Source organism: Rhinoraja longicauda, chromosome 9 (assembly GCF_053455715.1).
Source record: "Rhinoraja longicauda isolate Sanriku21f chromosome 9, sRhiLon1.1, whole genome shotgun sequence".
In the NCBI taxonomy this organism is placed as follows: Eukaryota; Metazoa; Chordata; class Chondrichthyes; order Rajiformes; family Arhynchobatidae; genus Rhinoraja; species Rhinoraja longicauda.
The window spans coordinates 51,951,396-51,965,804 of record NC_135961.1 but is presented as its reverse complement, the minus strand read 5'-3'; the positions used below and the strand labels follow the sequence as shown (position 1 = coordinate 51,965,804).

The 14,409-nt window shown below is 36.9% G+C and overlaps 1 protein-coding gene across 1 annotated transcript in view; it reads left to right on the top strand.

Moving 5' to 3' along the window:
• col12a1a (collagen, type XII, alpha 1a) overlaps positions 1-13,955 on the top strand; it is a 241,698-nt gene extending 227,743 nt beyond the window's left edge. The window contains exons 63-65 of the mRNA XM_078405469.1: positions 1,678-1,755; positions 4,569-4,733; positions 12,547-13,955. Coding sequence (XP_078261595.1) covers positions 1,678-1,755; positions 4,569-4,733; positions 12,547-12,674 — 371 coding nt within the window. The 3' untranslated portion in view covers positions 12,675-13,955. The remainder of the gene's footprint in view (positions 1-1,677; positions 1,756-4,568; positions 4,734-12,546) is intronic.
• The last annotated feature ends 454 nt before the right edge of the window (positions 13,956-14,409 follow it).

The following is a 14,409-nucleotide window of genomic DNA, read 5'->3' as shown; positions in this document are numbered from 1 at the left end:
AAGCATTGGAGATCATTTTTCAATGTTCTATAGATTCAGGATCAGTTCCTGTGGATTGGAGGATAGCAAATGTTATCCCACTTTTTAAGAAAGGAGGGAGAGAGAAAACGGGTAATTATAGACCAGTTAGTCTGACATCAGTGGTGGGGAAGATGCTGGAGTCAATTATAAAAGACGAAATTGCTGAGCATTTTGGATAGCATAACAGGATCATTCCGAGTCAGCATGGATTTACGAAGGGGAAATCATGCTTGAGAAATCTACTGGAATTTTTTGAGGATGTAACTAGGAAAATTGACAGGGGAGAGTCAGTGGATGTGGTGTACCTCGACTTTCAGAAAGCCTTCGACAAGGTCCCACATAGGAGATTAGTGGGCAAAATTAGGGCACATGGTATTGGGGGTAGGGTACTGACATGGATAGAAAATTGGTTGACAGACAGAAAGCAAAGAGTGGGGATAAATGGGTCCCCTTCGGAATGGGAGGCAGTGACCATTGGGGTACCGCAAGGTTCGGTGCTGGGACCCCAGCTATTTACGATATACATTAATGACTTAGACGAAGGAATTAAAAGTACCATTAGCAAATTTGCAGATGATACTAAGCTGGAGGGTAGTGTGAATCGTGAGGAAGATGCAATAAGGCTGCAGGGTGACTTGGACAGGTTGTGTGAGTGGGCGGATACATGGCAGATGCAGTTTAATGTAGATACGTGTGAGGTTATTCACTTTGGAAGTAAGAATAGAAAGGCAGATTATTATCTGAATGGTGTCAATGGAGGAGGGGGAGTTCAACGAGATCTGGGTGTCCTAGTGCATCAGTCAATGAAAGGAAGCATGCAGGTACAGCAGGCAGTGAAGAAAGCCAATGGAATGTTGGCCTTCATAACAAGAGGAGTTGAGTATAGGAGCAAAGAGGTCCTTCTACAGTTGTACCGGGCCCTGGTGAGACCGCACCTGGAGTACTGTGTGCAGTTTTGGTCTCCAAATTTGAGGAAGGATATTCTTGCTATGGAGGGCGTGCAGCGTAGGTTCACTAGGTTAATTCCCGGAATGGCGGGACTGTCGTATGTTGAAAGGCTGGAGCGATTGGGCTTGTATACACTGGAATTTAGAAGGATGAGGGGGGATCTTATTGAAACATATAAGATAATTAGGGGATTGGACACATTAGAGGCAGGAAACATGTTCCCAATGTTGGGGGAGTCCAGAACAAGGGGCCACAGTTTAAGAATAAGGGGTAGGCCATTTAGATCGGAGATGAGGAAGAACTTTTTCAGTCAGAGAGCGGTGAAGGTGTGGAATTCTCTGCCTCAGAAGGCAGTGGAGGCCAGTCCGTTGGATGCTTTCAAGAGAGAGCTGGATAGAGCTCTTAAGGATAGCGGAGTGAGGGGGTATGGGGAGAAGGCAGGAACGGGGTACTGATTGAGAGTGATCAGCCATGATCGCATTGAATGGCGATGCTGGCTCGAAGGGCTGAATGGCCTACTCCTGCACCTATTGTCTATTTTCTATAATGTTGAGAAAATTTGTTTTGGTTCATTTACTGACAGTGTTCCAGCTTTGTTTTTGCAATATGTCCCAAGAAAGCACTGTAAAGTAGATTTTTTCTGTATAATTGTTTACGCATCTGAACCTTTCAATGATGTAAAAGCAAATATATTTTTCTCTTTGATAGGACCTTCAGGAGAAAAGGGTGAACGGGGTAATCCAGGTATTGGGAAGCAAGGACCATCAGGTTTACCTGGACCTCCTGGTATGTGGGTTTATTTATTAAAAAATATTTGCAATGAGCAAGGAATACAATTTACATGATGCAGATTTTATTGCTCCAAATTGGTTGGGGAATTATGAATTAAAATCAAACTGCTCCACTATTTAGTTTGAATGCCAATATCATGGAGATACTTCAATTTTCGATGATTGTGTGAAATGGGTTTTGGTGAATTGGCTCACAATTTTCAATTTTTCAATGATTTTTCAATTTTTCAATGATTTTTCAATTTTTTTCAATTTAACGTTAATTAGATTTGGGGACATTTATTTTTTAATTTTTGAGCCATTATACTGGGATATTTTGGCGAGGAATTCTCTTTTTCCCCGACAAAAAAAAACGTAATAGCTCCAAATTTCTACCTGAAACATTCTGCCCCATGTTAACAATAATTCAGTTTGACCAAGCCTGAAATAATTGAAATAACATGTCCAGACCACGCAACAGTGCAAACTAACAAGCTTCTTTAGTTTGTAATAATAAATCATTTACAAAGGAAAATGGTGCTGATATGATTTCTCCCTAGGTTGCATGCAGCAGCTTCCAGGGTTTTTAATTTCACTGGCCCCCACCCACTAACCCCCAAGTCTCTCTTTTCAAACCTTTCTGAAAACTTAATTCACAGAACATTTTTATGGTAAAGAAGATGTCAGTCACTGATGAACAACAATTCATTGAGCATTGAAACATACCATGTCCTTGGAATTATATTAGTTATTTAAGCATTATTTTTGTTGAGAAACACAAGATCTGGAATCCATATGATTTTCTCAGTCTTCAACACGAAGTGGTTGATTTGTTTCTTATCCATGAAATGTCTCAATCCAACACAAATATTACATCATCCCCTTTTGGGTTTTAGGGAGGCATAGGTGGTGGCTTGTTTTTATCTGTTTAAGGTAGGCTATCAACTAAAATAGCCACAGCTCATAATTTAAAACAAAACTTTTTTTCTCACATTCCTACTATAAAGTAGAGATTTTGATTTGCCATTAGTTCATTTGTAGCATATTGAGTCTATGAGCCATAAGTGAATAATTCAGTAATTAAATAGGAGTCATTTGATCTTGGAAATTGGGTGAAAAAAAGGTACACGAGTCACTTTAATACAATGATAAGAAATTTTCATTTTCCTTATAGGGAGCAAAGCTGTTAGGGAGGGGGGGGATAAGGGTGAGGGGCAGGTAAAACCTCATGTGGGTTGGGTGAAGGGCTCCTAGCTTTGTGGCTTAATTTAAAACATATGTTTAAAGTTACAAAAGACAGTTCTTGAATTATGTGAACGCAGTCTAGACACCAAGAAGCACAGCTGCCAGGTAGTTCTTGGGTTAGACAGACGTTTTGCAAGTTAATTATCAAAGAGGAAGAGAAAAGAAAATATTTTAAATCATTAGTATTTCAATGCACATATGCACTGATTTCATTTAATAACTCGGGATTTTACAATATCCATTTTAACAAAAAATAAGATTAAAAAGGGTGATTCTATTCTACATGGTAAAATAAGGTCAACAGTATTAGTGACGCTCATATTCTATTCAGTGCATAATCAGAAACATTATTGGCTTCTTGTGGGTATTCTCCCCAATCTAAGATATATGGATGCATATATACATAAAGTTAGTACATGATAGTGCTATATTAAGAAGTGAGTTAATCTTTTAAACTAAACAACAACTTTTATCTGGATATACATGTCTGGGTGCATGAACACAGAACAGTACAAGAGAAGACCCTTCGGCCCACAATGTATGGTGAACATAATGTCAAATTAAATTAATCCCTTCTGTTTGTATGTGATCTGTACTCAACAATTCTCTGCATATCCATGCACCAATCTAAAAGCCTCTTAAACCATATCTACATCCTGCACCACCCATTATCACTCTGTCTAAAAAAAATTGCCTCACTACTCCTTTAAACTTTGCCCCTCACCTTAAAGCTGTGTCCTGTAGTCATTGACATTTCCACCTTTCTTTCCCCCCTCCCCCCCTCTCCCCTCCCCTCCCTCCCCTCCCCTCCCCCCCCTCCCCTCCTCCCTCCCTCCCCTCCTCCCTCCCTCCCCTCCCCCCCCTCCCCTCCTCCCTCCCTATGCCCCATCTGGACATGCACCTATTTCTCCCTAGCCCCTCCCCTTCCACCTACATTCTTACCTCTAGCTTCAATTCGCAACTGTTCAATCCTTTTGCCCACATCTTTGGTTTCTTCAACTTTAGCATTTGTCAAACCATCTGCCTATCAGCGCCCCACCCCTATTAACCCATTACTGGCTAGACTTTAGCTTTCTCACTCCCCCACCATCAGTTTGAAGTAGGGCCCTAATCCAAAAAGTCACCTGTCCATGTTCTGCAGAGATGCTATCAGACCCGCTTAATTATACCACTTTGTCATTGTTTTGCAAATCAGTTCTACCTCAAATATAATCCTGATCCTTATTTGTTACCTCCCTTGTAACCTCGAGGCTTTTAGATATGTACATTAATAGGTGCATGGAAGGATATAGATTACATGCAGGCAGAGGAGATTGGTTTGAAGTGGTATCAAGTTGAGGACACACATTGTGGGCTGAAGGGCTTGTTCCTGTGCTGCACTGTTCTGTGTTCTAACAGAGTTGTGGGTTTGCTGAGGTAATTAAAGGATGAGACATAACAGAGATCAAATGAAACTGGAAAACAAAAGGAATGAAATGAAACTGGGGCAGGAAATGAAATTGAAACAGGAAATGAAACTAAAACAGGGAAAGAATGTTAACACTATTCTGGACCAGGCATGATCAGTCTGTTTTCTCTTTATAGGCCCACCTGGACAATCAAGAACTGGCCCGGCAGGTGCTCCAGGTCCAAGGGGACCCCTTGGACCACCTGGTCGTCAAGGACATTATGGAATTAGAGGTCCAGCTGGCCCTCCTGGTTACTGCGATTCCTCAATGTGTGCAGGCATCCCTTACAATGGATATCCAAGTAGGTTATACTTTTGAAAATTCTTTGTATTTTTAAATCATATAACTGACATTTTTTAAACACCTTATTGTGATAAAATCCTGTTGATTTGGTCAATTCAGAACTTTAACTGCTTTTATAATTATTCTATAAACATTTTTCTAAAAGATACTTACCTTTTATTTTAAAAGATATGACTTTTTAACATAGTAATTAACATGATTTAAATCAAGGTACTAAAAACTAATCAGCTTCTGGTGGAGCTTGTAAACCAACCATCAAGTTGACAAATGAATAGTTTACTCTTCAGCAAACGAATGTGATCAGTCGACCATTCTGTCCTGTGCTATGCAATTTATTTATCGATAAGTCAAGTAGGACAAAATAAATATTAATTGCAAAGTGATATAACATTGATATTTTTTTGTAAATGTAAGCAGTTATTGGAATATTTTTCTAAATGCTCCCGTGGCTGCTTGTATAAATCTGAATTTAAACAGATGGCTAAACCAACAACTGAAATAACAACATAAGTTAACAAATCACTTTAATGAGAGAACTGTGGTATTTGGCAGAGATGTTATCAGTAAAAAGTGATTTGACACGGTGTGGCACCTGTATTGGATCTTTTTCCGCTCTAATAATTTTATTTAGAAGGATTTGTGAAGCTAGGATGTGGCTTGTTTCAAGAACTGCAAATACTGGTTTAAATCGAAGATAGACACAAAATGCTGGAGTAACAGGCAGCATCTCTGGAGAGAAGGAATGGGTGACATTTCATCCATTCCTTCTCTCAAGAGATGCTGCCTGTCCCCGCTGAGTTGCTCCAGCAAAAATGGCTTGATTCACATAACTATCAGTTCCAAAGGAGAGCGAGGACCACAGTTAGGGTTGTGACCAGAGTTAGGGTCTCTGAATGTTTAAGATTCTCTAGGAATTGCATGGCAGCTGAAATGTATCCTCCTGGAAGGATGACAGGCAATTCTTCCCACAGAAAATTAGTATGTTCTCATGGATAATGAAATGCATAGCTAAATCAATGTTACTCAGTTGAAAGTGTTGACTGGTCACTGTTGTGGCAATATTTAGTTGCATAAATTAATTTTAGTGCTTCATACATATTCACAGTTTCAGTAAATGTGTTTTAAATTTACATTTATCATTCAGTAACCATGGTTATGTTAAACAAACACATGTCCATAACCACATTACCAAATATTTCTTGTTATCTATTAATCAAATGCAAAATCTGGATTTCTATTGAGTCACATGTGACCAGTGGTTTACACACTGGATACAAATTGAGAAATATATTTTCAGTCTGATTAGTGAGAAACAAAGGGAATGAATGGATATGGTAAGGTGACAGGCAAGTCCTAGTGCTTGGGTCTAACAGCCCCGATTAGCTCCCAGAAACAATTCTATGATCCTTTTGGATAATGACATAAACACTTGAATATCATATGATAATTAAAGGGTAATATATTTCTATTGATGATAATAATGACACACAACTTTGTGCTGCAACACTATCTTGGCAAATAATTCTGTCTCAGAAATTCAATCAACTACATTGCACTTATTTACACGATACAAAATTGACTTTATCCTATATAAAAAGTAATTCAGCCAGGCATTTCCTGGATAGATTCACCCTTATACCTGGCAGAAGAGCTTTACCAGGATGCTGACTGGATTTGAGTCTATTGGCTGCAAGGAGAGGTTGGACAAATTTGGATTGTTTTTGCAGGAGTGTCAATGACTGAGGGGAGACATGGTAGAAGTATACAAAATTATGCAAGGCATAGATAGGGTTGAATCTTTTACATTATTTTTCCCAAGGCAGAAATGTAATACTAATAGCATAGGTTTAAGAGAAGAGAGGGAAGCTTTAAAAGAGATGTGGGAGATAAGTTTTTTTTTACTCAGAGTGGTAGGTGCCTGGAATGCACTGCCAAGATAGGTGAAGATAGGTGATAGAACCAAATACAAGAGGTATTGAGATAGACACATCAACTGACATGGAATAAGAAGTCATCTTTCACGATGAGGAACATCCTGAGAAAAAGAAGAGCAATATCAGAGTTGAGTAACCTGTTATATTAAGGAACAAGAGATTGTTAGAGCAGATTTTTCTTTTAAGTTCAAAATTCTGAGTCGATAGGAATAACCTTTTCCATCCTCACATACATAAATATAACATTTTTTCCTTGAGAACTCGGACAGCTTGAGTGAGTGGGCAGATGCATGACAGATGCAGTATAATGTAGATAAATGTGATGTTATCCACTTTGGCGGCAAAAATAAGGAGGCAGATTATTATCTCAATGGTGTCAGATTAGGTAAAGGGGAAGTGCAACGAGTCCTTGGTTTAGTTGTACACCAGTCACTGAAAGTAAGCGTGCAGGTACAGCAGGCAGTGAAGAAAGCTAAGGGCATGTTGGCCTTCATAACGAGAGGATTCGAGTACAGGAGCAACGAAGTCCTTCTGCCGTTGTATAGGGCCCTGGTGAGACTACATCTGGAGTATTGTGTGCAGTTTTGGTCTCCCAATTTGAGGAATTACGTCCTTGCTATTGAGGCAGTGCAGCGTAGGTTCACAAGGTTAATCCCTGGGATGGAGGGACTGTCATACGAGGAAAGATTGGAAAGACGGCTTGTATTCACTGGAATTTAGAAGGATGAGAGAGGATCTTATAGAGACATATAAAATTATAAAATGACTAGACAAGCTAGATGCAGGAAAATTGTTCCCAATGTTGGGGGAGTCCAGAACCAGGGGACAATAGACAATAGGTGCAGGAGTAGGCTATTCGGCCCCTCGAGCCGACATAGTCTAAGAATAAAGGAGAAGCTATTTAAAACTGAAGTGAGAAGAAACTTTTTCACCCAGAGAGTTGTGAATTTGTGGAATTCTCTGCCACAGAAGGCAGTGGGAGCCAATTCACTAGATGAATTTAAAAGAGAGTTAGATAGAGCTCTAGGGGCTAGTGGAATCAAGGGATATGGGGAGAAGGCAGGCACAGGTTACTGATTGTAGATGATCAGCCATGATCACAATGAACGGCGGTGCTGGCTTGAAGGGCCAAATGGCCTCCCCCTGCACCTATTTTCTATGTTTCTAATGGAAGGAACATAAGAAAAAAAAGAGCCAGCTTTGAAACATTGGGCCAAATAATCTTCTATCTCTGCTCCAGGCACTGCTATAAGAAACCTAGGAAAAATGTTTACTATTCCAATTCATTGTTTCCATCTCAGATTTTTGCCAGTGGTTCTCTAAGTTCTATGCGCCTGCTGGAAAGAAAACACGATCAAATATTCCAATTCTGTAATTCAGCAGTGATCACAAATTCATGCTGTGAGAAGTGCCACTTTTGTGGTATAATGTCAGTTGATCAAATGCCACAATCGATGAGGTAGAGAGATAGAAAGTGAGAATGAAAACACCAGCAGAAGAGAATCTTTCAGAAAAGTCACAACTGGAAAGCCACTTATGAAACTCCAATTAAGGTTTCTATGAAATACTCATGGAATACAGAAAGTGATATCCATTTCAAAATTATTAAATAAGGAAAATTATGGAAACATTGAACAGATCAGGCAACATCTGTGGAGAGAAAATCAGAGTTAACATTTAAGGTTAACCTTTCATCAGAACCAGGAAAAGTTAAAATCAAATTTGTTTTTTTTGCAAAGTAAGAAGAGGCAAAGGGAATTACCATGACAGAGCAATGACAAAGAGAGATTGAATAATGCAAACAGGCTGATGCTATCTGATAGAAAGTGGCGAAGCTTTTAATATGTCTGGAACAGATGTAATTAAAAGGAGATGGATGACAAAGGGGGATTGATGGTACAAAACACCTCAATTGTTGGAAGTCTGAAGCAATAGAGAATGCTAGGTATACTCAGCATCCCATGCATCAGTGCAGGTAAACAGTGTTAATGTTACAGGTTGATAACATTTTTTTTACAACTGGTTAGATCTGATATAAATTGGAAAGTCTGGTATCTAAAATTGCTGATTTCAATATTGAGTCCTGAGAGGTGTAATATGCCTAATTGAAAGATAAGGTGATGTTGCTTATGTTATATGCCCCTCATTACTGTATGACAGGATATGTCATTTATCTCTATCCCTCCTATCAAAATAGCAAGGCTTATTTTCACTAGGACTGTATCTGGTCTTTCTTGAAGCAAAAAACGTGTTAACATTGCTTACAACAATTCACCTCAAAGTGAAAACTACTTTCACCATCTGTATGCAAAGATAACGAACAACTTTTGACTGCTACAAATGAGAAACCGAGAATTCTACGTAATATTCGTAGCACTCTGTTTTCATTTAAGCACTTTCCGTCCACTGGATTACTTACTTACATTATTGTCCGTTTTGCAATTTTGTTATTCATAGTTATAAAAAATATATACTAATATGAGCAACGCTGCCCCTCATTTGTCAAACCCACAATTGTTACTCTTCTTCCTTCTCAATGCAGTTCCCATTTGCCTTTCAACCCCATGCACATAGGTTTTACAAATCCTTTAATTCTCTTGGCCCTAGAAATTTGTTTAATCGTCTTTAATGTATTCACAACTGAGCTTCCACAGCCTTTTGGGGAGTTTCAAAGAATCACAACTAAATGAAAATTGTCAGATTATTTTCTATTGCTCTTGATTTTCTAGTAATGGATTCTATCCCATCAAAACCTATATATTATATGAGATTATGTTTTAATGAGATTACCTCCCATTCTTCAATAGTTTAGAAAATATGGGGTAGATTAAAATTATTCGTAATATTTACTTTTGTTATGCAGGGAGAATAAATAGGTTGGCCTTGTTCGCCTTGGAGTGAAGGAGGCTGAGGGGTGATCTGATAGGAATCGAAAAGATCATAGCTTTGACTCAGGCACTGCTACATTCCCCACCAATCTAGTGTCCTTTTCCTCCACTGACACCACCAGTGCAGTATTTTCCATCCTCATGAAGCCCATGCATGCAGAGCTTCACCTCACCTAAACGCCCCATGCATTCAAAGTTTTCCCACTACAAAATCTATGCATATATAATTTTACTACCCCTACTATTTCCATACATACAGGACTTCCTTTCCTTCAACACTTCAAAATACGTAGTGCTTTCCCTTTCTCATTATCCTATCTCCAATTTAAACTCCATTGATTTCATAATTGGTTTTAGAAATAACATTCTCTTCATCTCAGCCCTAATCGCCAGTCCAACAAACTTCTCTTCAACGTCCAGGAATTTCCCTTCCCTGGTAATCTGTGTTCAGGACTTTCATTTCTCTGATTTCTCTGATTTCTCTCCACCACACAAAAATGAGATATTCTTGGTCAAATTATCTGAGCTGAAATCGATCTAATCATCAAAGAAAGTGAACAAAAAAATTAATATTATTAGATCTTTATTATTACTGATAATTCCATAAACTGGTGATAAAATATATTGTCCGTACAACTGTAAGCATTGTTTATTTTTTTTAAAGTACTATATAGTTGAATTTAAAGTCTAATTTAACAAAAATGACTAAATGAAAAGTTATAAAAATCTTCACAAGAAACAAACAGATCAAGAACAAATTAATTTTATAACTTGCGCTAAAACATAATCAAAATCTAACTAAGTTGGGTTGTTTTAACTTACTATCCAATAACAAAAAATAAAAATAAATAAATTTTGTTAAATACAATAAAAATATCAATAAAAGACTTTAATTTTCTCAGTGCAATAGTTTTACTGTTTGAGATACAAGTAAATTGGGGTAAATAAAAGGCTTCCTGAAATTAACACCAACTGGAGCACAGAGAAAATTAACCCTCTTCCCATATATGTTAATGGTCTAAATATTGTGATGTAACATGTTTGATTTTTGTACTGAATAATTAAAAGAAATTAGAAAAATCTTGTTTATTCACCACTGCAATAAAAGAGAAAACTATATATATATAACATATATATCTAGTTATTTTTTCCCAAAACTAACATCATTCTTAACCTATTTCAGGTTCCGGATAAATTTTACTAGATACCTATGATGCTTACAAAAAAACGAAAAGTCCTGTTTCTGAAATATTTGTTCCCGATCTTAATAAGAAATGAGCCTTTTTGGAAAATTCACCAGGAGTTGATTTAACGAACTCTGTTGACCATCAGTTCTTCATAAGGAGAGAAAATCACACCTACTAAACTAAGAGAGTTTGCAATTTCTATATATGAAACAGACGTCAGAGATGCCTGTCCTAGTAGGACTGTTTCATCGTGAAGTCAAAAAAAAAGAATCTCACACACGAACAAAGCTTAAAATTACAACTAACCCCACGGAGGTTGTATTATTCTGCAAACCACAACAAACAAAAACCATAGATTTTTAGCTTGGAATGTTCAAATTATTTTGTCATATTGTTTCTGTAAATAACTAATTGTGGCATTTCAATGGTTCAATATAAATCACAACCCACACCAGCTGTAATATCTATTAAATCACCTTCTATATTCAGGCCTGCTATTTGCTATTTGCGTTAGAAAGTAACCATTCTTTGCATTAAAGTATTTCCCTAAAAACTGATACAACAACACTGATGAATCAAAAGAATCATAGAAGCATAGAGAGGTGTGAAATTTGTCTATGGTAATCTACAATGAGCAATTGTAAATTGGCTATCTCCTACAGGCCAGGTAACGTCTTACAAAGTGGAAACAAAAATTAGATTGAAAGTTAAATGGGCGACTGATTCACTAATGCCATTTTTTGCTACCAACCAAGACAAATTTTTTAATCAAAATCTTTCTGTAAGTGGGTGATAGACATGAGGGCATGAGGAAATGCAGGTTAAGTGGGAGTGAGGTAAAAATAACTTACTTCAGACTTCATGAAGGCAGAGTATATATATATTTTAAATGTTTTTGTTTAACTAGAAAAATAAGTACTGCTCACAAGATGAACAAAAAGAAACAATCAATATGGCTTTGCTATTGTAGTATATTATCAGTTGCATAGATGGGGATAATCTTGGAACGATACCACAATTTCTAAGTCTGGATTTGTTTGTTCCTGCTCTTCTAGTAAGGAGCCACACATAGCCAAACATGAGTAAGTTTCAGTAATTCTTCTGATTCAGACTCCAATTAAACTAAATTCCCCCCTGATAACATAGGATTTGTGAATTAGAACCTCAAATATATAAGCAATGCATCCACCACTGTTCTTACTTATTCCCCTTTTTCTTCCACGACTATCTTGTATTTCTGTCTGCTATTTTCCCTTAAGTGTCTTATTTAAAATTGCAATTGCCTTCATATTATTAAATTGTATTTAGTGGGTATTTGTTAACAGCCTCGGGCAGATCAAATCAGAACATTCAGTATGAGTATTAATCATGCTCAGACATACATCATTTTTTTAACTAAAAATTTGTCCTTTATTGAGCATCCCTTTATATATGTTGCATCGCATGATTTAAGTAAGCTGCCCTACAATTCCAAATGTAATGATGGTTATGCTTCATGTTCAATTGCTGTTTTGGTTTATTTTTTTTAATTCCTTTATTAACAAATCGTACTGATGAGTTAAAAAGAAGCGATTCTATTGTTCCCCAGTGCTTTATTAGAAAATAGTATAACTGTGCAAAAGACAAATTTTCAGGTGAATGTAAATCAAAATATGCATATAAATATATACATGTATAGATATATATAAAAATGAATATGTTGTAAGATTTTGTGTCCAACATGTTGTGTACATGTCTACACATAAGGAATGGTAGGCTGACAATTATAGTGTTTGATATATGAGACCCATATTTCCAACCAGGACATTACGAGCAACAACCCTACCGTCCAGAAACCCGTGTTGTTCCCATAGAAAGGGAAGAGGATGAAGAAATCGACCAAATTGAATCTGAAATTCAGTCGCCTGGATTTAGTCGAGTGCAATCATGAGAAATGTCCATCATTGTTCCAATAAATGGGGGAGGGTATGAAGATGCGTTGAATCCAGTTGAATTTCAGGCTGTGCCTTATTGCCACATTCATATCTGCAGAAGCTTCTGTGTTTTGGATTATTTACTTTTGAATGACCAGCTAGAAAATATTCATGATCTGAATTATAACTTTTCGGTTTTGGATTTATATCTTGCATAAATTAATTTCACAAGTGAATTCTCCCAACTTAACTTGAGTGAAAGTAGATACATTTTTGTTACTGCAACATTGTTACATGTAAAATCTAGATCAGTTCCTAATATCCACACAACAATTTCCACTGCACAATATGCATTAAAGCTTCCTGTAGAAATTATTTTGTTAAAAACAATGGCAAGCTTTCTTTCAATGTTGTAACCACAGCAATCAGATTAGCCTTCTATTCCCGCCTTGTCAACATTTGAAAAATGGCATTTCTGTACACAAGTACAGCAAATATCCTCTTTGTACTCACGCCTGTTACTTTCCTCCTATTTGTGTTTATGCTTCTACTTTATTACATGTCTTTGCTGTTATTCAGGTGCATTTATTGGTTTTAACTGCATCCCCATTCATTTCAATTACATCACAGAATTACATGACAAAACACTAAAAAAGGTTTACAATATGAAATATCTTTAAAATGTTCACATCACTCTACAACAGTCTCTCTTTCCAATTTCAAATGTCCCCATTATGCCTGCATCCACAATGGTTACTCTGTGCCTTTACCCGATATTAGCACTCCAGATGATGTTAAAACAATAGCGACAATTAATCAAAGACAAGCTTGTCAATACATTCCAATTATTATATAGTCTACCTGTATTTTAAGTTATAAGCTTATAGGAATATTTTACTTTATCTTACAAGTGTATCAGCTGGTTACATCAAAAAATTAAGTGCAACACACTCTTAAAAAGGATACTGCTTAGATTCAATGTACCTACCAGACACAGTACTGCTTAGAACTATTTTTTACATTAAGACTTTAATACTTTAAATGTAAATGTGCTGGTTCTCAGCAGAATTGTTACATAAAATGATGGAAAAGCATGTCTGTGATGTATATTTAGTATGGAACTTTTACCAGAATATAGTGTTTTCGGAAACAAGAATGCAGTTGGAATCTTTGCAAGCCTATGGATATAGAATTGCTGCTTCATATTTGTAACTGCCGATTGTGAATTTCACAGCCTAAATTTCCTATTTATTTCTGAAACAAAAGAGGCATTTTTCAATAAAACTACTGAAATTAAACTGCTCTCTATTTTTCTTTTGACATCATTTTGTTTAACAGTTAATAACAACAAAGAGGCAAAAGAAGTGTTTGGAAAAGTACAGATGGTTCTCAGAGATGCAAAGCCTAGCAAGAGATTAAAAGGAGATATTCAAAGTTACAAAATTATGAGGAGATGTGATAGGAATAGTGATTCTGTTTCTACTGGCCACAAAGTTTTTTTTTGGAAACAGTGAGTTGTAATGATCTTGAATGCCCTGCATTCTATTTATTCTTATCCAATTAGTCCTAATCTCTTCTCCCTGTCTCACAATTAATTTTCAATCATGATAGAATATTACCTTCAATTTCATATGGTTTAATTTTACACACAGGGGCATTAGTGATGATGCTGGGTTAACAAGAAGTTTGTAAGTGATAGGAGTAGAAGCAGGCCATTCGGCCTATCAAGTCTACTCCGCCATTCAATCATGG